Consider the following 27,529-nt stretch of genomic DNA (forward strand, 5'->3'; position numbering starts at 1 on the left):
AAACTCCATTTAAAATAATCACAATTTAGACGCGTATTTATAAAATATTTTAATAAACAAAATAATTAAAAAAAAATAGAAATAATTAGATTGTCAATAATTAAATTTGGTAAAAAAAAAAAAAAAATATCAGTAGCCCACCGGACACACATGTTTTGACCTTGTGTGTCCATAGTTCAAAGCGGGTAACCTAACCGCCACTCGAAAATTCAGCGTTTCCTAATTGTGAATATCAAAATAGAACGAGATGTATGAACAAATTCACGAGACCATTTAAAAAAAATTTAAAATAATATGAACGAGTGCATTTATTGAAACGGTAGAAGATTGAAATAGGGAGAAGATTTGTATTAAATTTTTGAAAGAAGAAAACAGTAAAAGTCAATAATATGGGTGTAAAAGGGAAGACTTTATAAGATACAATATGTGGGGTTAGTTGTGGCAGGCAGCCGCATTTAGGGTTTGAAGATGTCCACTCCCACACGTTTGCGTAAATCAATTAATGCCACGTGTAATGTGTGTGGGTCCCTTATGGGTTTGTGTTCCATTAGATTAATAGATTAATAAATTAATAATAGATTAGTTTAGATTAGATAGATGCGTTCTCACGCTGTCATCTCTTTTTTTTCCCTCTTTCTGCTCTGTTTCTCTCCAATCCTCTGTTCCACATTCCTTGTATATAAACACATTAAATTAAAATAAAAAGATCCAATTTTTTCATTACAGTCTATAGAGAGAGAAGGGAATTGGGATTTTAACAAACAAACGGTAGCTTTAACTTCTCTCCCTCTGCAACCAAGAAAATTCAGTGTTGTTGTTGGTGTCTGGGATGTTGTTTTCTGCTACGTGATTCTTCATCTTCGTCTTCTTCTTCTTGTTTGCCGACATGGGTGCTTGCGTGTCCAAGCCGGAGGGCTGCACCGGAGGCAAATTTAAGAAGCCTTTTAAGAGGAAGAACCGCCGGAGGAGGAGGAAAGCTTCCAAAACCACCGCGTTTTCTGGCCTTTCCGATGGATCGCACCTCTCCGACCCGATTGACCGCTGCTCATTTTCCAATCCCACTTTTCAAGGTTCCTTTTTTTTGTTCTCTCTTTCCGTGTTCTTTTTTTCTTTAGGGAAGAAGGAAAAATGGGGTCTGGGTTTATTTGTTTGTTTTTTGGGTGTTGGGTTGAGTTTCTTTTAATATCAGAAATGTTTGATTTTGAATGATTTTTTGATGTGTTGGTGTGAAATGTACGTATTCTTTGATGCTGCGTCATGTTCAAAGCTCCTGCAAGTCATCTGCAGATACCCAGATCTTAAATTCTTCCAGAAAGAGCATAGAAGATTCCCCACTTCTTTATTTTTTTATGAAAAAGAATTATAAGTAGACTGGGGTTGACTTGGGTTCTCTATAATTGTGGCATGAACAGGAAGTTCTGATGAGGCCTGGTTTGATACATTTCCAAGATTTGAATCCGATTGTGATGAAGACTACCAGAGCATTCCTGATGGTATAACTCCTTTTTTTTTTACTCTCCAACTGTTTGTTATTCAATATGTAATTGTCAATCTTGTGACTTCCTGCAGACATACAGTCGATTAATAGCTTCGAAGGGGTGTCGACGTCGAGTATTTCGTCTTCCGGGGATGCTAATCATGGAGATCATAATGTGAATCAGATTCACAGGCCAGGAAATTCAGCAAGAGTTCATTCTGTGAGGAGCTCTGGAAGTGAAGTTGTAATGAATCCAGATGATGCAGAACATCAACTGAAGGGTCATGGAGGACACTCGAGCGAGGCAAACGAACCGGTGTTCGTCGACGATATCTCGTCGACTGCTGGTGAAAGTTCTGCCAAAGGGGATGGAATATTGGATAATTGTGGGATTTTGCCTAGCAATTGCTTGCCTTGTCTTGCATCAACAATTAACTCTGTTGACAAGAGAAAATCTCTAAGTTCTAGTCCTCCAAGTGGGCTCAAAAAGGCCGCCTTGAAATTGTCTTTCAAATGGAAAGAAGGAAATCCCAATGCTGCTTTATGTGAGTGTTCATCTTTTATGATCTGTCTTACTGATCTTGATCGATTTTGATCGATTTCGTTTCTTTCAGTTTCGTCGAAATCGCTTCTACAAAGACCTATAGCAGGTTCTCAAGTGCCTTTTGTCCCAGCTGACAAGAAAATGCTAGATTGTTGGTCACATATCGAGCCAGATAGTTTCAAAGTTCGGGGACTAAACTATGCAAAGTAAGCGAGCAAACAACTCTTTCTACGAGTTCATCATTGCATCAATGATATTAATCCTACAAATTTGCAGGGACAAGAAGAAGGAATTTGCTCCCAGTCATGCTGCTTACCAACCCTTTGGAGTCGACGTATTCTTGTCGCATCAAAAAGTGGATCATATCGCTCGATTCGTCGAGCTGCCTGCAGCTAATTACACTGGAAAACTCCCACCTATCCTTGTTGTTAATGTTCAGGTAAACTCATCCCTTGCTTCTCCTATGATAAATGTACCTTCTCTGTCATAGCTGCTTCATGTTATTGAATTCTGCAGATTCCATTGTATCCTGCCGCCATTTTTCAAGGCGAAACCGATGGAGAAGGGATGAGTATAGTCTTGTACTTCAAGATATCTGATGGATTTGCTAAAGAACTTACATCTCATTTTCAAGAAAGCATCAGGGTAAGATTCAGCATTTGAAAATTTTCATTCATTTGAAATCTTTTAATAACTGTGTTTACTGGCTCCAAAAACAGAAGCTGATTGATGATGAAGTTGAAAGGGTGAAGGGTTTTCCAGTAGACACAGTAGTTCCATTTAGAGAGAGGTTGAAAATTTTGGGTCGAGTTGCGAACGTCGAGGAGCTTCCGATGAGCGCTGCGGAGCGGAAGCTCATGCAGGCTTACAACGAAAAGCCTGTCCTCTCGCGTCCTCAACATGAATTTTACATGGTAAGTAAAGCCTTCCATTGCATTACAGACTGCTTTTGAATGAAATTGCATATTGATTACTGAATGATTCATGGATTATTACAGGGAGAAAACTACTTGGAAATTGACTTAGACATGCACAGATTTAGTTACATTTCAAGGAAAGGCTTTGAAGCATTCCTTGACAGACTCAAGTGCTGCATTTTGGATGTCGGCCTCACAATTCAGGCATGTTTCTTGTAACGATGTTTGTGTCTTTTTTTTAGCTGACTGTCCTGTTTTTCTTACTCTGTTTTGGGTTCTGAAACAGGGGAACAAACCTGAAGAATTGCCAGAGGAGATCTTATGTTGTATTAGACTAAATGGAATTGATTACGTAAATTACCAGCAGTTGGGGATGAGTCAAGAGATTCTGTAAAGTGCATCGCCATTGTATTCATACAAAAAAGTTCACTAAAAAAGCAAATTTTTAATGAGATATGACGTTTTTTTCTTTGAAAAGATCAGTAATTTAACACTGCTTATAGCTAAGATATTTGAATTCATCTTCTTCTCCATCAAAGCTTACATGGGTTTAATGGCTTTCCACACAATCCTCTGTTTCCCATGTAAGCGCTTCGAGGGAAGTCGCTCAGCGGCTTCCCCGCTGGAATTTCTCCCACTAACAGATTGTTCGACAGATCCAATTCCTTCAACTTCCGTAATTTCAGAAACCCTTTTGGAATTTTTCCAGTAAAATGGTTTCTTTGCAGCTTCAACGTTTCTAATTGGTTGGCATTCACCATAGCCTCTGGCAAGTCGAACCCCAGATTGTTGGAGCTCAAATCCAGGCTTTGTATTGATTTCAAACCTCCGATTGAGATGGGTAATCTTCCTTTCAGATTGTTATGCGACAAATTCAGAAACTGGATCGCTGGTTGTTGTCCGACATCGACTTGATCAAATTCCCCGGAGAAGTTATTGTCGGAGAGATCAATGTACGTTAAAGAATCATCTGGGAATCCGTGTTCTATCTTGAAGATCTGTCGTATGTCGCCTGTTAACTTGTTCGAATGCAAATCCAGCACTCGCAAGTCCTGTAATTTCGTAATGGAATGTGGAATCTCGTAAACCAGTGAATTCTGTGATAGCTTTAGTGAATAGAGCGCAGTGAGGCTTCCAATCCATTCTGGAATTTTCCCAGTAAGATAGTTCAGGGAAAGATCCAGTTCCTGAATTGGACTTGGAGTTCTTCGCAAGAACTCTGGAATTTCGCCATGGATTCCGCACCCTGCAAGATACATTTTAGAAAGAGATGGCAGTTTACCCAGCCATTGGGGGATCGCGGTCAGGCTCAAACGGTTGAAAGATAGATCAATGGTTTGAATGTTTTGAAGCGACGACATCTCCGGCAACGGCCCTTTAATGAAATTGTGGGAGAGATCCAGGAGAATGAGCTGCGAAAGCTGCCCAAATGATTCCGGTAATTCGCCGGAGAATCTGTTGTAATCAAGATACAACTCCGACAGAGCTGATAACCGACCCAAAGAAGAAGGAATTGTCCCCTCAAGTTTGTTGTTTGAAAGTGAAGCTCGTTTGAGAGAGACAAGCTCCCCGAAACTTGGAGGGATGGTTCCACTAAGCCGGTTACTACTCAATCTAAGAAAAGCAAGAGCCGGCGGGAACAACAATGGCCCCTCCAGATTGTTGTTATCCAAATACAAAACAGAGAGAGCCGTCAATTTTGTTAAGGAAATGGGAATCTTCCCGCTCAAGAAATTGTTCGAAAGATCAAGCTCATTCAACATCTGCAACTCACCAATTCTCTCAGGAATCCGACCAACGAAGGAGTTGCTATGTAAATCCATCCAAACCAACTTCGTAAGGTTCGTAATCGAATCCGGTATCGAACCCGAAAACCGATTTCCATCGAGATGCAAGGAATGCAGAGACATGAGGCTGCCAAGGCTTGCAGGGAGCGAACCCGACAGCCTATTATCATGGACAGCAAGCTCTTCAAGTTTCATAAGCTTACCTATGCTCTCAGGAAGTGGACCTCTCAGCTTGTTGCCATAAAGATAAAGCTTCCTCAGGTTGCGGAGGCGTAAGCCAATGAATTTAGGAATGGTTCCACCAAGGCCAATCAGCCCTCCAAGATCAATGATCTCAACAGCATCAAGCAGAGTTATTGAAGAAGAAAGACAGCCCATCATCTCAGATTGAAAGGGGATATCGCCAGTGGATATGAAGCCTGGCAAATTGATCTCCTTGACTCTGCCAGTGGCATTGTGGCAAGAGATGCCGTCCCAGCCGCAACAGTTCCGGCCGACCCACTTGGCAAGCCTGCCGGAAGTGTCGTGGGAAATCGCAGACTTGAAACTGGTTAGACCCTTGAAATCTGCAGGGTGGCAAGCTTGACAGAGTGTGGTAATGGAGATCATAAGAACAACCCATTGTAGCAGAAGCCGATCCATTTTGATTTCGTAATACAGAGAAGTTCAATGGCTCATTATAACATGGCCAAAGGGCACGAACAAAAATGGTATCTCCGTAAACGTTTCGCTTTTGGCTTTTCATCTTTTTTGTCTCTCATCAATTCACTTTATATTAATTAACCCCACAGATTTCTCGTTCATGATGATTAAACTAATAATTCCATGGTTTGACTAATCCAATAAACGTCCAAATACTAATTTCTTGCTCTTTCTGAAACAGAGCATTCTGAAACTCCTAGGTAGCTCTGTTTCTGTTTCTTCCATCCCAAGATTTGATAGCCATTGTTGTGTGATTAACAGAACAGGTTGTCTTTTGAGTGTTTCAAGAACGAACAGTTTCAAATCAAAGTGGTGAAGTTTGTATTCTTTTGGAGTAAATGTTGAATGGAAGAATGTGTCAGTGAGCTGCAAAAGACATGATTTTGATTTGCCCCACTTCAACCCACCAACCTGGAAAAAGCTGTTTCAATTCGGTCAACAAAAGAACCCATGTGTTTGAAAATCTGAACGTTACAGAATTTTATATTTAATTTTTTCTTAAATTTGGTGTGTGGAATATTATTATATGACTTCCATCTTGTTTTCTGAGTTTCATTGGATTAAAATACTTAGCCTTATCTGTCAGAAACTTAATTAAAATATATGGAAATTATAAATGTCTCCAATTTTTATGTGTTATATCACATTTTCAATTTTATTAAATTTTTGTTGAAATTAATATATTTTTTTAAAATATAGGTACTATCATTCAATTTGATTCATGAATTTATTGAATTCATTTAGTTCATCTTTCGTATTGGTACAATCTCTTGTAATGGTATGTGAATTATCTTGATTCATGTATCAATATTAATGTTGCTTTCACATTCGTGTATGATAATTAATATCTTAGCATCCCATAATCTTATTGACTTTAACGGAAGTCTTTTTATTTTCTTCAACAATTCCGTCGTTCCCGGCAAGAGCTCGATACTTATCCTTCCTGGTAAAACCAGTGCATTCATAAGAGAGCGCCGCCGCAATCCGCCGCTGAATGTAATTAGCAACCTCATGGCTCGATTTACCCGAACTCCGACTCAATTCCACCGGCAATTTCTCCAAAAATGTGACCTCATACGCCGGTCTTGGGTTCATGAAAAAGTAAAACGGGTCCATTCCTTTCCAACCCCTTGCCGTAGTCCCATGAAACATGCTCATTTTGTTCACCATAGCCACCGGTACTACCTCGTCCGTCAGTTCTGCAAACAGAGCCGAAAATCGCAGCAGATACGCCTCTCTGCACGTGGTCCCCTCGGGACAAATGGCCAAATCCCCCTCTTTTAGAAGCTTCTTGATGGTGGCCGCGTCTGTGGCTCTGTCTCGAGTTAGCCTCACGGTTTTTATCGGAGAGATGAACTCCGACAGCCGGGAAACAGAGTAGGTGACAGCGGCGATGGGACGACGGAGGGCCGTGGAAAGGAAAATTGGGTCGAGGAGGGTACGGTGGGAGCAGACGAATAGGACGCCGGAGTTTTGGCCGGATGAATTGGGGGACGGCGGTGGGTTACCTTTGACGGTGACACGTACGCCGAGTACTAAGAAGGCGTAGTAGACGAGTGGCATTGGGAGGAGAGAGCCGGCGGCGATTCTCAGGCAAGCGAGAAGAAAGCCGATTGGAAACCAGAGAATTGTGAGAAGGGCTAAAAAGGGAGATGGTTTGTGAACAAATCGGCCGTCGTGGAAGATAACAGGCTTGGGTAATTTGTCGCTCGCCACCGGCTCCACCGCCGGAGTCGGCGGCACCATGTAAGCCTCCTGCAAAATGTAATAAAATGGAGGCTTAATTTAATTCGTGTAAAATAAAGCGATTCTTAGTTAACGATGATACAAACCTTGCACAAGGACATGAAAGGAACATCGGTAAGGCGATCGCCGAGTCCAATCTCCGGCGGAACATCACCAAATTGAACCTTAAGAGCGTCGGCCTTCTTGGTCCCCACCAACACACCCTTCCGCCCGACCAACCCAGTCGCCCGTCCACTTTCCGTCGCAACAATCTCTGTCCCCAACACCAAATCAACTCCCAAGAACTCCTTAAGAAACGGCTCCACCATAACCGTCGGATTGGCAGTCAAAACGCAGCGTTTCCCACACGCGGAGAACACCCGCCACGTGTCAGGATGGAGGTCGGTGGAGTAGAACTTAGGAAGAACCGCACGTGCCACGGAGTGAATACTGGAAACCTTGGCCCCACAGAAGGTCACGAATATCATAATCTGTATGCCAGCAGATTCGGACACAGAATAATAAAGCAAGCCCACCAAGGGAGAGGCCAGAAGCAAGGCCAGAAGCCTGAAAAGGCCGCCGAGCTCGAAGGCCATAAGAGCGAAATAAGGGAAGGAGCTGCGGCCTATGAGCAATGTTCCGTCCATGTCGGCGACCAGGGTGTGGGCTTGTCGGCCCCTAGAGTCGCACTTTGCAATGCTTGGAAAATTGGTTGTATTGGCCATGAATAAGAACAAATTCTCAACATTGATTGTGGAATTAGAGGAAGTAAGTGATTATGTAGAGAGAAGGGATAATGGGTGAAGACAAAATAATAATAATAATAATAATAATAATAATAATAATAATAATGGTGTATCCAAGGATTAAGGTTTCTTGTTTTAAGAGTAGCAATGGAATTTTGATACCAACAGTTTCTAGTTCGTGTCGCTCCCCCTTTTGTTTTGTTGCACCTCAACTTTCATTTTGTTTTTTTTATTATGGCTCACTTCACTACTACTGCTTGCTTCTCTCACTCTCCTAATCTCTTTCATTATTATCAAGACCTCGTTAGGATCGGAGTCTTGTACAGTCCCACCTCAAGTGAGGTAGAAAATCTCGTCTAGTTAAGATCGAAGTCTTGTACAGTCCCACCTCAAGTGAGGTAGAAAATCTCGTCTAGTTAGGATCTTCGTTTAGACGGGAATGAAGAGAGACTATGAAACATTTTTTTACACGTTAAATAAAATGGAGTTAGGGACAAGATTATATTCGTCCAGTTATATATGTTTTTTTTGTTATATTAAAAAAATTAATTAGTTAAAAGGCTATGTTTTAATATTAAAATTTGAATTTCTAGAAATGATTTTTGGTAAAATATTATATATAGGTCAATATCAATTTATTAGGACTGTTTTTACCATTTTTAAATAAATATTATATGAAAAAAAACAAACGGGTAAAAATTACTCACTCGTGATATATCAAATTTTTTATGGGTAATACCAACTTTAAACTCATAAAAAAAATTAAAAAATTTTAGAACGATGAAAATGAAATAGGTGATTGATATGAGAATATAAAGTTTTTCAATCTCGTATATACATCTCTATTTCATATAAAAATAAAATAAAATTTAGAAATCTATTAATTTATAAAATTGAAAAATAATAAATTTATTCGAAAGTATCTCGAAAATAAATCTAACTAAAACTAATTCTATATATAGAAACGGAGTTGCATATATTTTGTTCCTCGATTTTGTGGGTGCTTTTTTATGACAATTTTTGGATCGTTCATTCTTTAAATTGGTTGCATGTTGGTGACACGTGTCGTTCATCCAAGCTCCAACAGCCCCATCCTTTTCTTCCTTTATGGAAACCTGTCAGAATATGACGTGGTCAGATGTTATAAATTCTTCCACCTATCCTCTAAATTCTCAGACCACCGTCCATAGCATTTAATCCTTAATATAAAACATTAATCATCAACCGACTATATAGTATAATAATTATATCCATAATTTTACCTTTTAAGCCCAACCACTTTTCAATTTCAACTATAAAAAATATTTAATAACTTGTATTCAACACTTTTGGGTCATTTGAATTCAACACCAACACACTAATCCTTAGAACACGAGAGGGCCAATGACTCGATTGAATCTGGAGGGATGAATGTTTGAAATGTCTCGATGTCTCAATGTTATAAACGATACATGGGTCTATTCTCGATGGCATGACCGAGTGAGCTGTGATAATGGACGACACCCTTAGTTTGGAATGACGTCAAGACATATAGACCATATTCATTGAGATGGTATGAATATAAAATAAAAAGAATAAAAGATTAATGGGAAGTTGAAGGGGTAGAGAATCTAATAATATAAGAAATGAAAATGGGGATAACCAAACACGTCCTAAGAGAGAAGAGCAAGAAAGTTGGGCACCACCAACACCAGGGCCGAGTGCAGTGCTGGGATGAGGTGTTCATTCCCACCACCACTTAAGCCTCTTTTCCTTTTCTTTTTCTTTTTTTTTTCTTTTTAAATTTCGAATCTAGTTTTAATTCGTTCCCGTAATCGGATGCAATAACAACGAAGGTAATGAATGGATTAAACCACGTTTGTGACAGGTTGATAATGCAAAGCACGCAGAAAATCAAGCCATGTGAGCTCTAACACGCTGTCGTTTTCATCTTCTTTCCTTTTTGTTCTCTCTTTTTCCGTCTCTCTGTTGTTTTTGAGCTCAGTTTTCCAGAGAGCTTCAATTCATTTCCATTTACTGGTACTAGGGTTAGGGTTCGTCGGAATTCTTGATTGTAGAAACGAGGGGTTCTAGTTTGGGGGGAAATCTGTTTGCATAAAATCCCCTACGTTTTTTTGTTCTTCTCTCGTCTGATTTCTTGTTTTTTTCCCTGTACTTGACCTGTTTTTTGGTGGGTGGTGGTGGTTTTGTTCTACATTGCGTTGGGGGCGTGAAGGGGAGGATGAAAAGGGGGAAATTGGATACAATGGTATCACGAAACCGAATTAGGTTGCTTCAATTTCTTATGGGGTTGGTGTTTTTCTATCTGCTTTTCATGAGTTTTGAAATACCGCTGGTGTATCGAACCGGATATGGGTCGGTGCCTGATGATGGAACATTTGGATTCACCAGCGACACTTTGCCGAGGCCTTTTCTGCTTGAAAGTGAAGAGGAAATGGCTGATAAAGACGCCCCTCGTCGACCCTCTGATGATACCTTTCTGGTTTCTCATGGCTCGCCGCATCGGACACCCGAGAGGCGAATGCGTGAGTTCAAGAAAGTTTCGGGTTTAGTCTTCGACGAAAGCACATTTGATCGTAATGCTAGTAAGGGGGAGTTCTCGGAGCTTCATAAAGCGGTTAAACATGCTTGGGTAGTGGGGAAAAAGCTTTGGGGGGACTTAGAGTCCGGCAAAATTGTTCTCCAACCCAAAACGAAGACAGAGAATCAGTCGGAGTCTTGTCCACATTCGATTACGCTTTCTGGATCCGAATTTGAGGCACAGAGTCGGATTCTGGAGCTCCCCTGCGGCTTGACGCTCTGGTCGCATATCACTGTGGTGGGGACGCCTCGTTGGGCTCACTTGGAAGATGATCCCAAGATTTCAATCTTGAGGGAAGGGGATGATTCAGTGATGGTTTCACAGTTTATGATGGAGTTGCAAGGGCTGAAGACGGTGGATGGTGAAGACCCACCAAGAATTCTTCATTTCAATCCAAGGTTGAAGGGAGATTGGAGTGGCAAGCCTGTTATCGAACAGAACACTTGTTATAGGATGCAATGGGGCACAGCGCTGAGATGTGAGGGATGGAAAGCCAGGGCGGATGAAGAAACAGGTAACTCTTGTTCATGGTGTTTGTATTGTCCATTGATTAGAATTCTGTATTGAACTGAACTAGCTTTGTTTTGATAGAATGCATTGAATCTTTTACCAACAAGTTCTCCATGTTCTTACTTTGTTTTGCGTAAATCCTGAATTTCTTCATGTGAGATGTTACCTAACTTACCATTGTGATGTTATGAAGTCGACGGGCAGGTAAAATGTGAGAAATGGATTCGTGACGACGACAGCCATTCCGAAGAATCGAAGGTAATATGGTGGTTAAATAGACTAATAGGACGCACGAAAAAGGTGGCAATCGATTGGCCATATCCTTTTGCGGAGGGCAGGCTATTTGTTCTAACTGTGAGTGCTGGGTTGGAAGGTTACCATATCAATGTTGATGGAAGGCATGTCACTTCTTTTCCATATCGCACTGTAAGTACTCGTTCTTCTATAAATCTAAATTGGTACTCTGTGTCGATAGCTTAGATTTATGGCGATGACAGGGGTTTGTTCTGGAGGATGCCACTGGGTTGTCTGTAAATGGCGATATTGACGTGCACTCCATATTTGCTGCTTCCTTACCTGCTACACATCCTAGTTTTGCACCACAGAAGCATATTGAGATGTTGACACAATGGAAAGCCCCTTCACTTCCCAAGACAAACGTGGAGCTTTTCATTGGCGTTCTTTCTGCTGGCAATCATTTTGCGGAGCGAATGGCTGTTAGGAAGTCTTGGATGCAACATAGATTAATCAGATCTTCACTAGTTGTTGCTAGATTCTTCGTGGCAATGGTAAGGAACGACGTGCTTCTCAGAAACGTTCCATCATTTATATCATAATAGTGACAACAAATTCTATGTTACATTCTTACAGCACGGAAGAAAGGAAGTTAATATCGAGTTGAAGAAAGAGGCCGAGTATTTTGGAGATATTGTCATAGTTCCTTACATGGATAACTATGATCTCGTTGTACTGAAGACGATTGCAATCTGTGAATATGGGGTGAGTTGTGAGAAAATGACACAAACCTTTCGAGTTGGGTAGTCTTTGTTATTGGAAACATGATTCCACGTTGATCTTGCAGGTTCGCACGGTGGCTGCAAACTATATCATGAAGTGTGACGACGATACATTTGTTAGAGTGGATGCAGTGATTGATGAAGCTCACAAAGTCCAATCTGATGGTGGGAGCCTTTATGTTGGAAACATGAACTTTCACCATAAACCTCTTCGACATGGAAAATGGGCAGTGACTTACGAGGTATGACCGTAAGAATGCATACTGTTTTTCATCGAGCTTCTATGACGATAATTAATGTCTTATGGCTTTGACTGTTTATGTTAATCCTTTTTCGCTGCGTTTCATAACGTGTTTGTGTATGCATTTGTTTACGATAAGTTCACGGGTAGGTTAAGGGCTATCCATCCCGAACAACCAAAAGTTGCTTGGTGAATGGATCTTTATAATCTAGATAAATCCTCCTGTGGTGATTCTTGATCAAATCTGGAGACAAAATCTCCTTGTCCCATCGTTTCATTAGCCTGTTCGTCGTTCACTTTCGCATCATTCTCTAAATACCATCATCTCAACCATATGGGGGGCCTATAAATTGGTTCATAATTGCGTATTTAGCTATGTTTGTTTCGATCTGTTCAGGAATGGCCAGAAGAAGATTACCCAACGTACGCAAATGGGCCGGGTTACATTCTGTCATCGGACATTGCAGAGTATATCGTATCTGAGTTTGAGAAGCACAGATTAAGGGTAAGTTTCATTCAAACTCCTCCCCTTCCCTTCCATATGATTAAAGAAGAGGTAATTAATATTATGAAATGCACAATAACACAGTTGTTCAAGATGGAAGATGTGAGCATGGGAATGTGGGTGGAGCAGTTCAACAGTACGAAACCAGTTGTATATCATCACAGTCTAAGGTTTTGCCAGTTCGGGTGCATTGAAGATTACTTAACTTCTCATTACCAGTCTCCTAGACAGATGGTGTGCTTGTGGGAGAAGTTGATGCATCAAAGAAGGCCACAGTGCTGCAACATGAGATGATTCATATTTATCCAAATTTGAGCACAAGAACAAGCACAAGAAGAAGAAGCAAGTTTTGGTTCAAATCTGTAAATAGTATAATACAAGTGGGATAAATCTAATCTGGAAGCTTCCTTTTCTATAAATTCATTCATTTTTTTGGCTTTCTTCCTTTTGGTTTTACTTCCAGTTTATGTTATATCCCATTTATGCTATAAATGGATTTATCATCTCAATTCTCAATCTTGTTGCTGGGCTCCACTCAGTAGTGATTTTAGAAAAATGAAGCCTATTTGCACTATCTTATGTGTTATGTTTTCCTTTATTGAGATTTTCGTCGTTTTCAGTCTTAGAAAGGTGACCCGCTGATAACGACAACCTTTAACATGCTTACGAAGATTTCCTTCCATTAAAACAATCAAGGTAAAAGAAATTGATTTGGTATGTATTTTCGCATGCCAATGTTGGTAGTGTTTTGCTGGTCGTGACCCCACTTCTTTATTACTCATCTATAAGTCTCACTTACTAAAATATCTCCCTACTTTACACTTATTTGAATTATCAATATTATTATAGATAACAACAAGCACCAGTGGTCTAGTGGTAGAATAGTACCCTGCCACGGTACAGACCCGGGTTCGATTCCCGGCTGGTGCATATTTTGGCAGTGTCATATTTTTTTGGGTTGTGTCACGCAATTTCAGCTTCAGAAAAGAACAAAAAGAAAAGTGAAAAGAAAGGTTACCAAACTGGGTAAAGAGTAGCGCTCCCCCTCTACGCCCACCTATAAATTTGAACGCCCATCACCCAAAACAAAACCACATCTAATTCCTCTGTCCGCTCTAACAATGGCGAAAGATCAAGACGTGAAGCTTGTGGGTTCCTGGACTAGTCCATTCGTGATGAGGCCAAGAATCGCCCTCAACATCAAATCCGTAGACTACGAGTTCGTTCAAGAAACATTCGGATCCAAAAGCCAGCTTCTTCTCCAATCCAACCCTGTTCACAAGAAGATCCCTGTTCTCATTCACGCCGGCAAACCCATCGCCGAATCCTCCATCATCGTTGAGTATATCGATGAATTCTGGTCCTCCGCTCCTTCCATCCTTCCCTCCGATCCTTACGATCGCGCCCTCGCTCGATTCTGGGCTTCCGTCGTTGACGAAAAGGTAACAAAATCCCCTTAAATTAATCACTCATTTTGGTTCAAATTTAAGTTCGATTGATGGGTTTGTTAATTGGACTCAGTTTTTCACACCAATGAAAGCGAGTGTGGGTGCAGAAGGGGAGGTGAAGAAGGGGCTTATGAATCAAGCGGTGGAAGCCATAGGGTTATTGGAGGAAGCTTTCGGGACGCTGAGCAGAGGAAAGGCGTTCTTCGGCGGAGACCATATTGGGTTTGTTGATATCGCTTTCGGGTCGTTTCTGGGGTGGATTAGAGTGGCGGAGATATCAAATGGGATGAAATTGATAGACGCAGCGAAGACGCCAGGGCTGGACGGATGGGCTCAGAGATTCTCTGCACACGACGCTGTGAAAGATCTGTTGCCCGACACTGCAAAGCTTCTGGAGTTCTCCAAGGTTCTGGCAGCCAAACTTAAAGAAAAGCATTGAGCTTCTTTGATCTGTAGCGTTTGTTAAGCTAGAGATTATGATGAATAATAATAATAATAATAATGAAAATGAAGGTTAAATTATGAATTATGGATTGCAATTACATGATTATAGTTTAGTTTAGCCTTTTTAATTGCTAAAATTTGAGGCTTGAAAGATTAAAAGTTATGGAGGGTGGGGTCTGTGGGGACTTAAGAGGGTAGCTGGAAGAATTGATGATTTAGAACAGTTTTCCATAAAAGAAGAAAAGGAAGGGCAGGTTGGGGTTTGAATGGATGCCACGTGTCCCCAATCACCTGTATTTTGGAAAAAGCAATGGTCCGTTGCAAATGTGGTATTTCTTGCATGTCCTCAACATTCATGATACATGAAAAGATGACGTAAGCACCGACCTATTTTCCTTTTTTCTTTTTTGTTTTTTTTGTTCAAATATATAATTTTAGCTAAAGAATTTATTTATTTATTATTGTTAGAGCATTTTTCAATTTTTAATTCCATCTATGGTATATTTATTTTTCACCCAAGCTCGTAAAAAAAAAAAAAAATTATATATATATATATATATATAACATTAAATTGATATGAATCAAGACAACACGCATGATAAAATTTGAGGAAGATGTAAAAATATATTATAAGATTCCATGAATGGTTTAAGCTTGACATGATCGATCTTATTTGTGGAGTGATTCGAATACCAAACAAGTGTTTTAATTCGAATTTTACTTTCTTTATAGTAAGAAGTAGAGGAGTTTGAAAGTTTAATCTCGATTTTTCGAGTACATTTCAACTAGTGAATTAATAATGGAACAACAACTAGTGAATTATTATCCAAAAACAGAAAAATCCGGAAAGACCCACATCTTGTTCTTGTTCATGTTCATGTTCATCTCCCATTTCCCATCGCTTTCCACTCTCATTTTCTCACTCAAATTCAAGGAATCCCAACAAAATATGATCCAACAGAGCTTATCCATTCCTTCATGGCTGCTGCATATGCACCATCTTCCAACCACCCACTGCCCATAATATCAAACATGGGGCATCCCTTCTTCATTCAATGCCCACAAAAAACATAAAAGGGATACCACTCCAAAGTGAAGAAATCAACTATGTCAATCTTGTTAATATAAACCCTCATCATACTAACATTATTCAATTATCGAAATCATCTCCAAATTTATTCTAATGTTGTGACAACCCGTACAAAAAGAGGACATCAAATCCATAAACATTAGGACAAAGCTTTACATTATTTAACCTTAAAATACTTTTATCCACGAGCATTTTACATCCTGAAAAATGACAATTTGTGTTTCCTTGCTGCCTCGGCTAACATGGGGTGGGACTAATTTTGTCCCTAAAAGACAAGACATTATCTTGAAGTAATTTTGAGGGTAAAGATTACCCGTAAATCAATAGTAACAATATTTGCTAAAACCATCCTATCTCAGTAAAAGTTCTCTGTTTTTAATAAAATAATTATAAAGATATGAAAAAAAATACGTAAATGGAAGACAAATATCTATAATAAAAGATCAAATAACTATAATTCAGTACTAAATATTCCTAAAGATTAGCAGTAAATCAATACGAGTTATTTTAACATGTTTGGTAATAATTTACGTCTATAAAAACGAACCTTCATGCAACTCCTCAAAACAGAATATTTCCACAAAGTAAATCAATGGGGAGCTGGTCTGCTGAGAATGCCACTGAAGCCTTCCTCAACACCTTCAAATTGGTAAGAACAAACAAATTTACAAACGAGCTTTTGAATTTAGTAGTGATTTAACAATCTCGATATGTTTCAGCGCCAAAAAGCTAATGAACCCGACGTCGCGGAGTTCATATCGGCCATGGCTGCTGGAAACAACGCGCAGCTAATGGTAGTGGCATACGAAAGATCCGCAGACCACAAGATTCTAGCCCTGGCCGCTGCGGGCGGTCTGACCGGCGGCCGAGTGGTCTGCATAATTCCACGCCAGGAAGACCTTCATCCATCACGAGCAATTCTCGGACTCGAACCCCATTACCCGATCGAGTTCGTGGTCGGAGAAGCTGAGAAGCTTCTCGAAACCCATTACAGAGAAGCGGATTTTGTTCTGATCGACTGTAACCTGGACAGCCACGTGGCTGTCATCGAGGGCATTGGATCGAGAAGGAAGTTCGAACGCGCCACCGTGGTGGTGGGGTTTAATGCGATGAGGAAAAGATGTGGAGGGTGGTCCGGCGGATGGAGAACGCAGCTTTTGCCGATTGGAAAAGGGGTGATGGTGATGAAATTGGCGGCGGAGATATCAAAATCCTCCGCCGATGGGAGGAGGAGGCAGTGGGTTGTGAAGGTGGATAAATGCACTGGAGAAGAACATGTTTTTAGGGTTAGGCTCCCACACCGAAAAGTCATTCAAGCTTGACTTTCTCTCTCTCTCTCTGTTGACCTTCTTCCATAGCCATGGAGATTGGAGATGAACATGTTTTTTTTTTTTTTTTTTTTTTTTTTTTTTTTTTTTAAATTTTATTTAAGTAATGTTTTAGAATCTGATTGAGATGTGTGGTAACATCCATCAAATTTAAATAGTAAATTAAGAGAAATCAACTTAAAAGTTTGTATTATATATTCATTGTTGAAAAATGTTTATTTTGTTTAATATTATTGCAAAAATGGTAGACTATTAGGTGGATTTTAAAATAATAATAATAATAGTAATAGTAAAACGGACTATATTTGCTAGCGGTGGACTTTAGTGTTACAAATAGAGATCCACATTGGTTAGAAACCTCTCTCCAGTACACGCGTTTTTAAGTCTATGAGACTGACAGAGATACGTAACGGATGTGCAAGCAAGGATGTTGGGTCCCTAATTGCGTGGATTGTGAGATTCCACGTCGGTTGGAAACTTCTTTCTATTAGACGCGTTTTAAAACCGTTAGGCTGACGACAATACTTAATGAACGTAATAGACTAAAGCGGATAATATCTGCTAGTAATGGGCTGGGGTAAATTATATTTAATAAAAGGGCTGGTGGGAAGAAAACTGGACTTACACAGAGCCAATGGGCTTCATCTCAAGAAAGAAAAAAAAAAGAAATCAATTGGGCTCGAAATTTGTGGGCTGGAATCCGAATGATGAACCCGACCTGGCCCAGTCCAATTGGGAGTGAAAGTCCCTAGACAGGCCGAAGTACAAAGCCTTTGTCCCAGGACGAACTCGAAACCGAACTTATTCAGTTTAGGTTCTTCAGACAAATGAACCCAATTCTTATAGTTTGGGTTGAGTTGGTTCAGGTTATCGGGTTTAATGTACACCCCTAAAAGACATTAATTTGGTACGTATTTTGGTAGTTGCTTCATAAAAAGCTATTTATTTTGGGTGGCAATGTTGGTAGCATTTTGTAATATCTAAACTTAGAATATTACGGTGTCCATTAATATTTAATTAAAAAATTATAAATACTTCTATCTCATCGAGCACCAGTGGTCTAGTGGTAGAATAGTACCCTGCCACGGTACAGACCCGGGTTCGATTCCCGGCTGGTGCATAATCTTTTGCAATTGCAAATTTTTTTGTTTTTTTTTTTAAACGAAGAATAACTCCCCCTCCACGCCCACCTATAAATTTGAACTCCCATCATCCAAAACAAAACCACATCTAATTCCTCTGTGTGCGCTCTAACAATGGCAAAAGATGAGGACGTGAAGCTTGTGGGTTTCTGGACTAGTCCATTTGTTATGGACGTGGGCTTCACTCAAGAAAAAAAAAACATTGGGCCCAAGTTTAGTGGGCCTGGAAGCCCACTTTGAGATCTACCAAAAACCCTAAAAATCGCTACAGAATCATATAAATTGTAGCATTGTCACTTCCGTTTTCCTTCTTTCAGAGAGAGGCAGCTGAAACTGGATACTGAATCGTAGAGTTCAACATCTTTCCCGCCATCCCAGGTTTCGCTTTTGAACTTTGCAGTTTTTATTCTTATCTTCATCATCTTGTATTGGCGAACATAATTTGTGCTTCGTTATGATGAGATGTGTACGAGTTATTGAATCTATTTCCATGTCTGATTATTAGACTTATGTGGTTGAGAAAACATTGTTGGGTTCGTTCGACAGATTCCTCTTCGGATAACAGGAAGAATGGCGTACGCAGCAATGAAACCAACTAAGCCAGGCTTAGAAGATACGCAAGAGCAAATCCATAAGATCAGGATTACTCTCTCCTCAAAAAATGTCAAGAACCTTGAGAAGGGTATCTTCTTCTACTTCTACTTCTTCTTCTTTCTTTTTTTATAAATATGCTGCGTTGTTATTCTTGTTACTGTTTTCTTCTTTTATAATTTAGTGAATGTGTCTCCTCGAACGATATTGCATCATCATATCACTTGTTATGCTTTAACTTTTATAGGCAATTGAGTTGGATGATTACTTCGTAATTCTTGCAATGCTCTGATTATTAATAAGTTCTAAGCTTATTAACACGTGAACTTGTAGAGTGATATTATTGTTGGATAAAAGGAACGGGGAATCTCCATTATGTATTGAGTGTATTGACGGATGAATTTTAGTTCAGGAATTATCCAATAACTTCTAAGGATTGTGGTCTTTTCGCTTGATATTTGTTATGGTGTTGTTAAATCCTCACCTTTTAGGCTTCAAGTTCATAATTGGCTTTTCCAGTAGTGGAATTTTATTTTTCTGGGTTGTTTCATTGAAGGCGTTTTTGGCGATGAGTTTGATATCTGTTTAAATCCATAGTTTGTGCCGACTTGGTTCGTGGTGCCAAGGACAAGAGGTTGAGGGTCAAAGGACCAGTAAGAATGCCCACTAAGGTTCTTCACATCACAACCAGAAAATCTCCATGTGGTGAAGGTACGTAACCAGTTATCTATAAGTTTCTAAACTTGATTTCATCCTTATATAACTTGAAAGATTACAACTTTGAATGCATCCCGTTGTTATTGAATCCATCCATCCATTCATTTGTTTTGTAATTGCAGGTACCAACACATGGGACAGATTCGAGCTTCGTGTCCACAAGCGAGTTATCGACCTATTCAGCTCTGCTGATGTAGTGAAGCAGATTACCTCCATCACCATCGAACCTGGTGTCGAGGTTGAGGTCACCATTGCCGATCAATGAATTCTTTTCATGTTTTGCCTATTTACAGTCTCATTAGACAATTGTTTACTTTTTGGGTTTGGAGCATACCTGTCCAGTGTGTGGGGCTTAAATGCCATAGTTCTTCCCATTACTTGTTGCAATTAACGAGACATTGAGAGACTTTTCTATTCCTGCCAATTTTCTTGCGTTATAATTATGCTAATTTCAGTATGTTTTGCAGTTTTTGTATCTAAACTTTAAAAGCTCATGCAATTTGAAACATGTTTATTAAAGTTATGATTCCACTAGACATTTTAAATCAACCCCATTGAACCTTCTCATGAGTATCAATTCCCATAACAAATCTATGCAATACTAAACACATAATATAAGTCAATTCAACTAGTTAAAACATATAAATATTTGTATTTATCCGAGGTCCCTTACAACCCGTCCTCCTCTAGCGAAGAATTAGGGTGAGCAATATGCTTTTCTATAGTGTCATTCTATAGTCTTACAGAGAGTAGGCAAATGCTCTTCAATATTCAACCAGAACAGTCTCAAAAAAGACCTCATAAATGTTTTAAGATCATCCTTCTCTATAGAACTCTGATCACAGGCCTTCATTTCCTCTTAATGTCATTAAACTACTTAAACATGCTATCAATCTTTGCATCTGTCCTAGAAAATGCACCCACTTCAAGGATTATTAAGATCCCTTACAAGAACAAGTTCATTTTGCAGTAAGCAAACAGAGATGGCTCCTCTCATGATAATAATTCATGAAGCTGCATCATAGATGTTGTCAAATAAATAAATAATTGATTAAAATGTCTTCATCCTGAGAAGAATTTACATCTCTTAAACTGAATCAACAGAGAAATGATTGAAAAGAACCCCAAGATGAAATGTTAAAATTCTAAGTTTTTTCTAGTGAAAATTGTTGTTCCCCAAAAACTCAAACCAGAAACCAAATGAATACACAATTGTTCTACAACTGAAGAACAAATGTGAGAAAGCAACAATTTAGTTAGAACTGAAGAACAAATCTCAAAATAACTCAGCCTACAAAACAATGTTCATACCAGATTTGGAATAATAAAGACGATACCAATTCACAAACTCCTTCAAACCTGTCTCCAAATTGGTGGTGGGCTTGTAACCGAGCTCCTTCTGTGCCAGAGTGATATTAGCATGAGTGAAAGGAACGTCACCATTTCTCGGCATTGGAAACACCATTCTCCTAGCCTTCTTGTCCAGCAACTTCTCCAAAATGTTCACAAGTTCATTCACAGCCACCGGAGAAGTATTCCCAAGATTGAACACCCGCAATTGCGCCTTCCTCCTCTTCTTTCCGCCGCTCCCAGTGCTCTTCTCCGCCGTATCTAACGCACCCAAACAACCCTTCACAATATCTTCAATGTAAGTAAAATCCCTAGCCACAGATTTCTGATCCGCCCCTTCAAAAACCTTAATCGTTTTCCCCTTAAGAATATCCTGAGTGAAAAAGAAATACGCCATATCCGGTCGTCCCCAAGGTCCATAAACTGTAAAGAATCTCAATCCAGTAATCGAAAGCCCATAAATGTGATTATAAGTATGTGCAATTTCCTCACCAGCCTTCTTAGTTGCAGCATATAAACTCGCGGGTTGATCCGTACGATCCTCCTCCGAAAAGGGCACTTGAGAATTAAGACCATATACCGAACTAGAAGACGCCCAAACAATGGCCGGCTGCGGATTAGCCGATTTACAAACCTCGAGAACACTCACCAATCCCGCAATATTACTCTGCACATACGAACTGGGGTTTTGCATCGCATAACGAACGCCCGCTTGAGCCGCGAGGTGCATTACGTGAGTGAATTTAACCAATTCGAAAAGCTTCTTCAGCAGAGTACCATCATTGACGTCACCCTCGACGACAAACACTTCGGCACGGTCGAGTAAGGCGGCGCGTGAGCGTTTGAGAGAAGATTCATAATAGGAATTGAAATTATCAATGCCGAGGACTCCATCGCCGCGGCGCTTGAGTGCCAGTGAGACATGAAGGCCAACGAAGCCGGCAGCACCGGTGACCAAAACTCGGCGAGAATGGGAATGGGAGCGGGTCGATAGACGGATCCGATTCTCCCAGACGGGACCCGCTTGGAGAAGGCGGCGGGTGGGATCGGAGGAGGATCGAGGGAAGAGGAAGAGGAAGAGAGCGAGAAAAATGAAAGTCCAGAGAGCGAGGAGTTTAGTTCTGGTGGGGAAACGGGAACGGTGAAGATATGGAGGTTTGTCCATTGTAGCCTTATGATCTTCCCTTTCTCCCCCAACCAAAAAGAACCCATTTCTAATTTTCTATTTTTTTATTTTTTTATTTTTTTATAACATTTTTTTTAAATTAAAAATTTTAAAAATAAAAAACCCCATATATTTTATGTAATAAGACTTGGATTTTTTTTACTTTTTTTTTTTTAATTTTCTATTTTAAATTTAGTATTTTTTAGTTTTAATTTAACTGTTTATGAAAGCTTTGACTTTTTTAAAATTACAATAATTCAATTTGAATATTTGACGGTATCTAACTAAAATGGAACAATATTCAATTTCAAATCAAATTAATTTTTTTTTTTAAATAAAAAGTTAATATTACACCATGGGTGGGCCTCTTTATTGGGCTTGAATATCGGCCCTACACGGCCCAACTCAGAATTTGGGCCACTGGCCCACTACTCTTTTTGTGGGGTTGCAATTTGTAATAATTCACAACATTACCCAAATCTTTTTGTATATTTTTCATTGTAGTTTTCACCTGTGGTAAGTATTTGATATGAAAAGGTGAATTGCGAAGGTAAAAACTAAAAAGAGGTGAAAGTTAAATGACAAAAATGTGCATGCGGGTTTTTTTTAAATACATTTTTTAATTGTGATTATCCATAAAGAAAAATAAAAAAGAATGGGGAGAAAAAGGAGAACTGGTAAAAATATTGGTTAAAAAGTGCAATAAATTGATTTAGAAATTAGAAAACATATGTTGTTGTGGGTCACCATAACATTCAAATCCTACCTCTACCTATTTTACATAAAACCATACCTAATTCAACCTCAATTCCAACTCTAAATTTTAAAATAAATGTTTTCTTTTTTTAAATTAAAAACGGTCAATTGTGGGGCCCAATTATTTTAGTTAAAATTAATGTGATACCCCAACAAAAAAAAAAAAAAAAAAAAAAAAAAAAAGTACATGAACAGATACCACATCCGAATGGGATGACTAAAAAAAACTTAAAATAATTAAAAGTCGATCACTTTTCTTTTTTTATTACATATCTATAATTTTCTGTTTACATAGTCACGGAACGTGGAGATTTCAACAATTTGATGTTATAAAGATAAAATAATTTATAAGATAGAGATCTTTCGGTGCCTTTTTCAATTCACTAAACGCTCAATCCAATCTTGTCTCCTTTCTCTTACTCCTAAATCCTAATCATCTTCTTCTTTCCTTCCATCTCTTACTCAAAAAGGCATATTTACTTTTTTTTTTCACCTTACATTTTTTTTGTAGATAAAAAAAAAATAATAATAATTCAGGTCCACAATAAAAATTAAATATATAGTACATTATGTAATAAGTCCAATCAAATAATTTTAAGCCTACATATACTTTACTTTACATGTTTATTAATAATAAATCAATTTTTACTTGAGATATAATATGTGTGTATATATATATTATTTGTAGGTCACAATCCCAAAGCCAAAATTTATGCCTCAAAAAGGGCCCTCCCTCAATAATACAAGCTTTTTGGTAATTCATGATTTGGTTGGGTATCTTTATTATATATACATTTCTTACTTTGGAGTAAAAGTAATAATCATCATTTTTCATCTCAAAAACACACACTAAACTATTTTTTTTTTTATTTCTAAAAACATGATGGAAAATGGAATCATTATTGTCCTTAAAAATCATGTTTTGGATATAATTTTGTAAAAAATATATTAATTATTTTAAAAAAAAAAATTTTGTAAAAATATAATAGAAAGCGATTGGATGACACGCGCGTAGATGGAAGTAGAGTACACCGTGGGTTCTGAAAGCTGTAGCCCATTAAACGGACGGAGGCCCACGTAAGCCCAAAGATTGAAGTAGAGGGCCCACTTGGTGTTCACAGTATGTTCGTGTGTTTAGGGTCATTACATGTGGGCCCCAGTGTCCCAATATTTTAATTTTATATTTTATTCATCATTCTAAGCCGCGCAATTTACTCCTTTGATAATTCCACTCTCTCCCCTTTATTTACCCATCATTTTATTTTTTCTATTTTTTTTTACAAAAAAAAAAAAACAAAAAAGTCACTTTATTTCTCATTTTTAATTATTTTTCAATTTTAAATATTAATAATTGACGACTAGTCACATCATCTCTATAGTACATTTAGAGACATTTCATAGTAAATTGAAGTAGACATAATTTTGTCGAAATATTACATACAGAACAGATAAATTTTTTTGACATGATATGAGCATGCAGCTACAAGTTACACCTCGAGACGATCGTGACAACTCAGCACAATCAAAGTTGATTGACCAATAGTGAAATTCATAATTTGGATAAAATTAAACAGGGTTGAACTTCGATTGTCCATTTGGGAGCAACCCGTGGGCCCCATTTTCCACGTCAGCTTTTTTTAATGTCCTAAAAAAAATAATTTGAAAATTGGAGGCTCAAGAATGCCCTCGTTTTAAGGACAGCCACCGGAATTTAGGACACCGAGGCGGTCCCACGGCCCTTGTCACCCACTTCGTGTCCTGAGCGCTCCCATTGTTTCCCATTTATTTGATCGTATTTTTCTATAACATTTATTAATCATTAAATTATATTTAATAACCATTCATTTCTCTTCAATAAAATATTCAGCCATGTCCAGTAGTAATATTCAATGCTTGTTTCTCTAAAATAATTAAACCTTATACTTAGCTATATAAAATAATGACAAATTATAAATATATTTTATATTAATTTAATATTAACAACCCTAAATCCCAAAATTAAGAATGTTTTTTTTTTTTTAATTTAGCAAAAAAAAAAAAAAAAAAAAAAAAAACATGTTTTAACCCTCATTTATTATGCACTGTAAATTTTATATTTGAGAAATTATATGTCCGATCCAATCATTATTACAGACACATCATGCATGCGTGGATAACAATATTATTTACATGTCATTATTCAATCATTAATATAAATTTACTGTAAAATGGCAGCACTGAAATTCCAATTGCAAAAAAACAACTTTTAAATTAGTTAAAATAAAGTGAAAAAAAAAAAAAGGACAGTTTAAGAAAACAAGTTTCACTAATGATTTAAAAAAAAAAAAAAAATCACAAATACTGAGTAGTTTGTGTAGATTGAATTGGATCAATTATTAAGTACAAATTATCATCATTTAATATGGAACATTATTTAGTAATTACTATACTAATTACGGTACTTTTTCTTTAAATTTTAAAGGTAAGAATAAGCAAATAAAAATATATAAATAAATAATTAAATTTTATAATTAAATTATATGATATATGTCATATGTGTCAGGAGCAACCCGTTTATGGTTTACTTATTTTAGAGTGAGAATAATTACTGCATAATCGTATATGATTTTTACGACCCGTCAAAAGATTAATCTTATAAAATTAAAATATCATAAATGATTAAAGTCGTAAGTTGAGGTTTGAGTTGGGTGGAGATTTGAATTTATACACATACGTAAACGGCGTAAAGGATCCATTTTCCCGCGCAATGGAAAGGAGCAATGGAAAGGAGCAATGGAAAGGAGCAATGGGAGGCGTGTGATGTAATGAGATGAAATTAGTATGAGACAATGACCATGATGGTGATGATGGTGATGATGGTGATGATGGTGATGATGGTGATGATGGTGATGATGATTCCAATTCCAGTAGGCCCCACTCTTTTCCCCCTCTTCCCTTCTCATCGTCACTTTAAAGAATCTAACTGTCCTCCATTAACCCGCCGATCAATGCTTTCTTTTTTTCTTTTTTTTTTTTTTGAAAAAAAAGCAATAATAATAATAAAACCCATAAATTTTCAAAAATTTGAAATTATATTCCCTTGACGTAAACAACACTACTTTTTTTTAATTTTTTTAATTTAATTTTGTTAAACCTAAAATAGATCATAACTGTATATACTAAAATAGTCTAAGATTTACTAGTTTATGATTTGAAGGGTTTGTTACCAAATCTATGATTTTATGGTTTGTTACCAAATCATAGATTTGGAATGTAATCTTCATTATACGCATCTATAAATACATGAGGTCGTGACCCATATAGGTCATCGTGCCATTCAATCTAACATGGTATCAGAGCCAAGGTTTATTTTTTAAACTCCTCGCCATGTCTTCTTCCTCCTCTCCATCCACCATCTCCAACACCGTCTCAACTACCATGGCGACTTTTGGCCTTAAACAATATCCAATCCCTCTACACCATGTTGTCACAATTCGTCTAACCAAAAACAACTTCATCATATGGCGTGCCCAGCTCCTCCCCTACCTACGGAGTACGAAGCTTATGGGCTACCTCGATGGCACCAATGTTGCACCTGCCAAGCTGATCCCTTCCTCAACTGCTGCTGGTGCTGAGCTGGTCTCTAATCCGGCCTATAATCAGTGGTATGATCAGGATCAACAAGTCCTTAGCGGCCTTCTCTCCTCCATGTCTGAGGAGATTCTTCATGATGTGGTTGCCGCTACTACGTCCAAGGAGGCGTGGGATACCCTGCAGCGGATGTTTTCATCGTCAACTCGTGCTCGCACTACTCAGATTCGTGTTGAGCTTGCCACGTCCAAGAAACGAGATCAATCTGCTGCAAATTATTTTTGCAAGATCAAAGGGCTAGCCACCGAGCTGGCCGCCGCCGGCTCTGCCTTGCAGGATGATGATGTGATCGCGTATCTTCTCGCTGGTCTTGGCCCTGACTATGATCCCTTCGTCACCTCAATGACTACCAAGAGTGAAGCCCTCACCCTTGATGATGTGTTTGCACATCTAATGACGTATGAAGCTCGCCAACTACAACACCAGGCTGAACTTCAGTTAAATCTTGGATCTTCTGCCAATTATGCTAGTCGTGGTGGTCAGCAGAAGAATCGTGGGCGTAGGGATCGCGGTCGTGGTCGTTCTCAAGGTTATGCACCCTCTCGTCCTGCTGGTGATCGTCGTGGCCCTTCTGCTCGTCCTTCCTGCCAGATCTGCGGCAAAGTGGGGCATACTGCTATCCGCTGCTGGCATAGGATGGATGAGTCCTATCAAGATGAACCTTCTTCTGCTCCTCCTACGGCACTGGCGGCTACTTCCTCTTACAAGATTGACCCAAATTGGTACAGCGACACAGGCGCTACGGACCATATCACCAGTGACCTGGATCGTCTCGCTGTGCGTGAACGTTATCATGGAGGTGAACAAGTTCAAGTCGGCAATGGAGCAGGTTTGCGTGTTTTGCATACTGGTCATTCTCTAATTAATACTGCTACTCGTCCTCTTGCGTTGCGTAATATTTTGCATGTGCCTGAAATTTCCAAACATCTTCTTTCTGTTCATAAATTTTCTCGTGATAATGACGTATTTTTTGAATTCCATCCTTGGCATTTTTCTATAAAGGATCGACAGTCGAGGAAAAGTCTCCTAAATGGGAGGTGTGAATCTGGTCTTTATCCTATTAAGCCATCCGATGTCGATAATCTCAAGCACGCCTTGGTGAGCAGATCTACTACTC

General features: G+C 38.7%; 8 protein-coding genes and 3 non-coding genes across 12 annotated transcripts; 8 read left to right on the forward strand and 3 right to left on the reverse strand.

Annotated features, from left to right (window-relative positions):
* Nucleotides 1-659: 659 nt before the first annotated feature.
* Nucleotides 660-3,415, forward strand: LOC111780618 (uncharacterized). Its single transcript, XM_023661100.2, has 9 exons — nt 660-1,070; nt 1,413-1,493; nt 1,570-2,022; nt 2,092-2,227; nt 2,298-2,460; nt 2,538-2,666; nt 2,741-2,935; nt 3,020-3,142; nt 3,225-3,415. Exons 1-9 carry the CDS (start codon nt 887-889, stop codon nt 3,330-3,332), a joined length of 1,572 nt encoding a protein of 523 aa, XP_023516868.2. The 5' UTR covers nt 660-886; the 3' UTR covers nt 3,333-3,415.
* Nucleotides 3,325-5,367, reverse strand: LOC111780529 (uncharacterized). The gene has a single exon (XM_023660987.2). It carries the CDS (start codon nt 5,365-5,367, stop codon nt 3,472-3,474), a length of 1,896 nt encoding a protein of 631 aa, XP_023516755.2. The 3' UTR covers nt 3,325-3,471.
* A 786-nt stretch (nt 5,368-6,153) lies between these two features.
* LOC111780699 (glycerol-3-phosphate acyltransferase RAM2) lies at nt 6,154-7,941 on the reverse strand. Its single transcript, XM_023661212.2, has 2 exons — nt 7,260-7,941; nt 6,154-7,182 (listed from the first exon to the last, which is right to left on the reverse strand). Exons 1-2 carry the CDS (start codon nt 7,875-7,877, stop codon nt 6,277-6,279), a joined length of 1,524 nt encoding a protein of 507 aa, XP_023516980.2. The 5' UTR covers nt 7,878-7,941; the 3' UTR covers nt 6,154-6,276.
* A 1,560-nt stretch (nt 7,942-9,501) lies between these two features.
* Nucleotides 9,502-13,325, forward strand: LOC111780396 (hydroxyproline O-galactosyltransferase GALT6). Of its 2 annotated transcripts, XM_023660894.2 has the most exons (8): nt 9,502-9,616; nt 9,766-10,993; nt 11,183-11,415; nt 11,487-11,777; nt 11,860-11,988; nt 12,071-12,247; nt 12,644-12,751; nt 12,836-13,325. In XM_023660894.2, exons 2-8 carry the CDS (start codon nt 10,120-10,122, stop codon nt 13,043-13,045), a joined length of 2,022 nt encoding a protein of 673 aa, XP_023516662.2. In that variant the 5' UTR covers nt 9,502-9,616; nt 9,766-10,119; the 3' UTR covers nt 13,046-13,325. The 2 variants fall into 2 exon arrangements, with proteins under 2 accessions (XP_023516662.2, XP_023516586.2); XM_023660818.2 differs by having other exon boundaries at nt 9,544-10,993.
* A 285-nt stretch (nt 13,326-13,610) lies between these two features.
* On the forward strand, nt 13,611-13,681 carry TRNAG-GCC (transfer RNA glycine (anticodon GCC)). Its single transcript has one exon. It is a non-coding gene; the product is annotated as a tRNA-Gly (tRNA).
* Nucleotides 13,682-13,827: 146 nt separating this feature from the next.
* Nucleotides 13,828-14,725, forward strand: LOC111780818 (glutathione S-transferase U17-like). Its single transcript, XM_023661241.2, has 2 exons — nt 13,828-14,193; nt 14,273-14,725. Exons 1-2 carry the CDS (start codon nt 13,873-13,875, stop codon nt 14,636-14,638), a joined length of 687 nt encoding a protein of 228 aa, XP_023517009.2. The 5' UTR covers nt 13,828-13,872; the 3' UTR covers nt 14,639-14,725.
* Nucleotides 14,726-16,325: 1,600 nt separating this feature from the next.
* On the forward strand, nt 16,326-17,141 carry LOC111777455 (uncharacterized). The gene is made up of 2 exons (XM_023657076.2): nt 16,326-16,382; nt 16,453-17,141. Exons 1-2 carry the CDS (start codon nt 16,326-16,328, stop codon nt 17,053-17,055), a joined length of 660 nt encoding a protein of 219 aa, XP_023512844.2. The 3' UTR covers nt 17,056-17,141.
* A 969-nt stretch (nt 17,142-18,110) lies between these two features.
* On the forward strand, nt 18,111-18,181 carry TRNAG-GCC (transfer RNA glycine (anticodon GCC)). The gene has a single exon. It is a non-coding gene; the product is annotated as a tRNA-Gly (tRNA).
* Nucleotides 18,182-18,431: 250 nt separating this feature from the next.
* On the forward strand, nt 18,432-19,968 carry LOC111780302 (small ribosomal subunit protein uS10y). Its single transcript, XM_023660707.2, has 4 exons — nt 18,432-18,581; nt 18,750-18,885; nt 19,392-19,505; nt 19,634-19,968. Exons 2-4 carry the CDS (start codon nt 18,774-18,776, stop codon nt 19,774-19,776), a joined length of 369 nt encoding a protein of 122 aa, XP_023516475.1. The 5' UTR covers nt 18,432-18,581; nt 18,750-18,773; the 3' UTR covers nt 19,777-19,968.
* A 678-nt stretch (nt 19,969-20,646) lies between these two features.
* Nucleotides 20,647-22,066, reverse strand: LOC111811696 (UDP-glucuronate 4-epimerase 2). The gene has a single exon (XM_023698698.2). It carries the CDS (start codon nt 22,024-22,026, stop codon nt 20,803-20,805), a length of 1,224 nt encoding a protein of 407 aa, XP_023554466.2. The 5' UTR covers nt 22,027-22,066; the 3' UTR covers nt 20,647-20,802.
* Nucleotides 22,067-26,679: 4,613 nt separating this feature from the next.
* Nucleotides 26,680-26,819, forward strand: LOC147793757 (small nucleolar RNA Z247). Its single transcript, XR_015413625.1, has one exon. It is a non-coding gene; the product is annotated as a small nucleolar RNA Z247 (small nucleolar RNA).
* The last annotated feature ends 710 nt before the right edge of the window (nt 26,820-27,529 follow it).

Source organism: Cucurbita pepo, chromosome 1 (genome assembly GCF_057944985.1).
Source record: "Cucurbita pepo subsp. pepo isolate OVF chromosome 1, ASM5794498v1, whole genome shotgun sequence".
NCBI lineage: Eukaryota > Viridiplantae > Streptophyta > Magnoliopsida > Cucurbitales > Cucurbitaceae > Cucurbita > Cucurbita pepo.

Excerpts from the sequence above, each read along its gene's own strand:
- LOC111780618 (XM_023661100.2), top strand. The coding sequence starts at position 887 with ATGGGTGCTTGCGTGTCCAAGCCGGAGGGCTGCACCGGAGGCAAATTT. Across the intron at positions 2,023-2,091 it reads AAATCCCAATGCTGCTTTAT|TTTCGTCGAAATCGCTTCTA; the intron begins GTGAGTGTTCAT and ends CGTTTCTTTCAG. Across the intron at positions 2,461-2,537 it reads TCCTTGTTGTTAATGTTCAG|ATTCCATTGTATCCTGCCGC; the intron begins GTAAACTCATCC and ends TGAATTCTGCAG.
- LOC111780529 (XM_023660987.2), bottom strand. The coding sequence starts at position 5,367 with ATGGATCGGCTTCTGCTACAATGGGTTGTTCTTATGATCTCCATTACC.
- LOC111780699 (XM_023661212.2), bottom strand. The coding sequence starts at position 7,877 with ATGGCCAATACAACCAATTTTCCAAGCATTGCAAAGTGCGACTCTAGG. Across the intron at positions 7,183-7,259 it reads CTTTCATGTCCTTGTGCAAG|GAGGCTTACATGGTGCCGCC; the intron begins GTTTGTATCATC and ends TACATTTTGCAG.
- LOC111780396 (XM_023660894.2), top strand. The coding sequence starts at position 10,120 with ATGAAAAGGGGGAAATTGGATACAATGGTATCACGAAACCGAATTAGG. Across the intron at positions 11,778-11,859 it reads CTAGATTCTTCGTGGCAATG|CACGGAAGAAAGGAAGTTAA; the intron begins GTAAGGAACGAC and ends ACATTCTTACAG. Across the intron at positions 12,752-12,835 it reads TTGAGAAGCACAGATTAAGG|TTGTTCAAGATGGAAGATGT; the intron begins GTAAGTTTCATT and ends ACAATAACACAG.
- LOC111780818 (XM_023661241.2), top strand. The coding sequence starts at position 13,873 with ATGGCGAAAGATCAAGACGTGAAGCTTGTGGGTTCCTGGACTAGTCCA. Across the intron at positions 14,194-14,272 it reads CTTCCGTCGTTGACGAAAAG|TTTTTCACACCAATGAAAGC; the intron begins GTAACAAAATCC and ends AATTGGACTCAG.
- LOC111777455 (XM_023657076.2), top strand. The coding sequence starts at position 16,326 with ATGGGGAGCTGGTCTGCTGAGAATGCCACTGAAGCCTTCCTCAACACC. Across the intron at positions 16,383-16,452 it reads TCCTCAACACCTTCAAATTG|CGCCAAAAAGCTAATGAACC; the intron begins GTAAGAACAAAC and ends GATATGTTTCAG.
- LOC111780302 (XM_023660707.2), top strand. The coding sequence starts at position 18,774 with ATGGCGTACGCAGCAATGAAACCAACTAAGCCAGGCTTAGAAGATACG. Across the intron at positions 18,886-19,391 it reads TGTCAAGAACCTTGAGAAGG|TTTGTGCCGACTTGGTTCGT; the intron begins GTATCTTCTTCT and ends TTAAATCCATAG. Across the intron at positions 19,506-19,633 it reads AAAATCTCCATGTGGTGAAG|GTACCAACACATGGGACAGA; the intron begins GTACGTAACCAG and ends TTGTAATTGCAG.
- LOC111811696 (XM_023698698.2), bottom strand. The coding sequence starts at position 22,026 with ATGGACAAACCTCCATATCTTCACCGTTCCCGTTTCCCCACCAGAACT.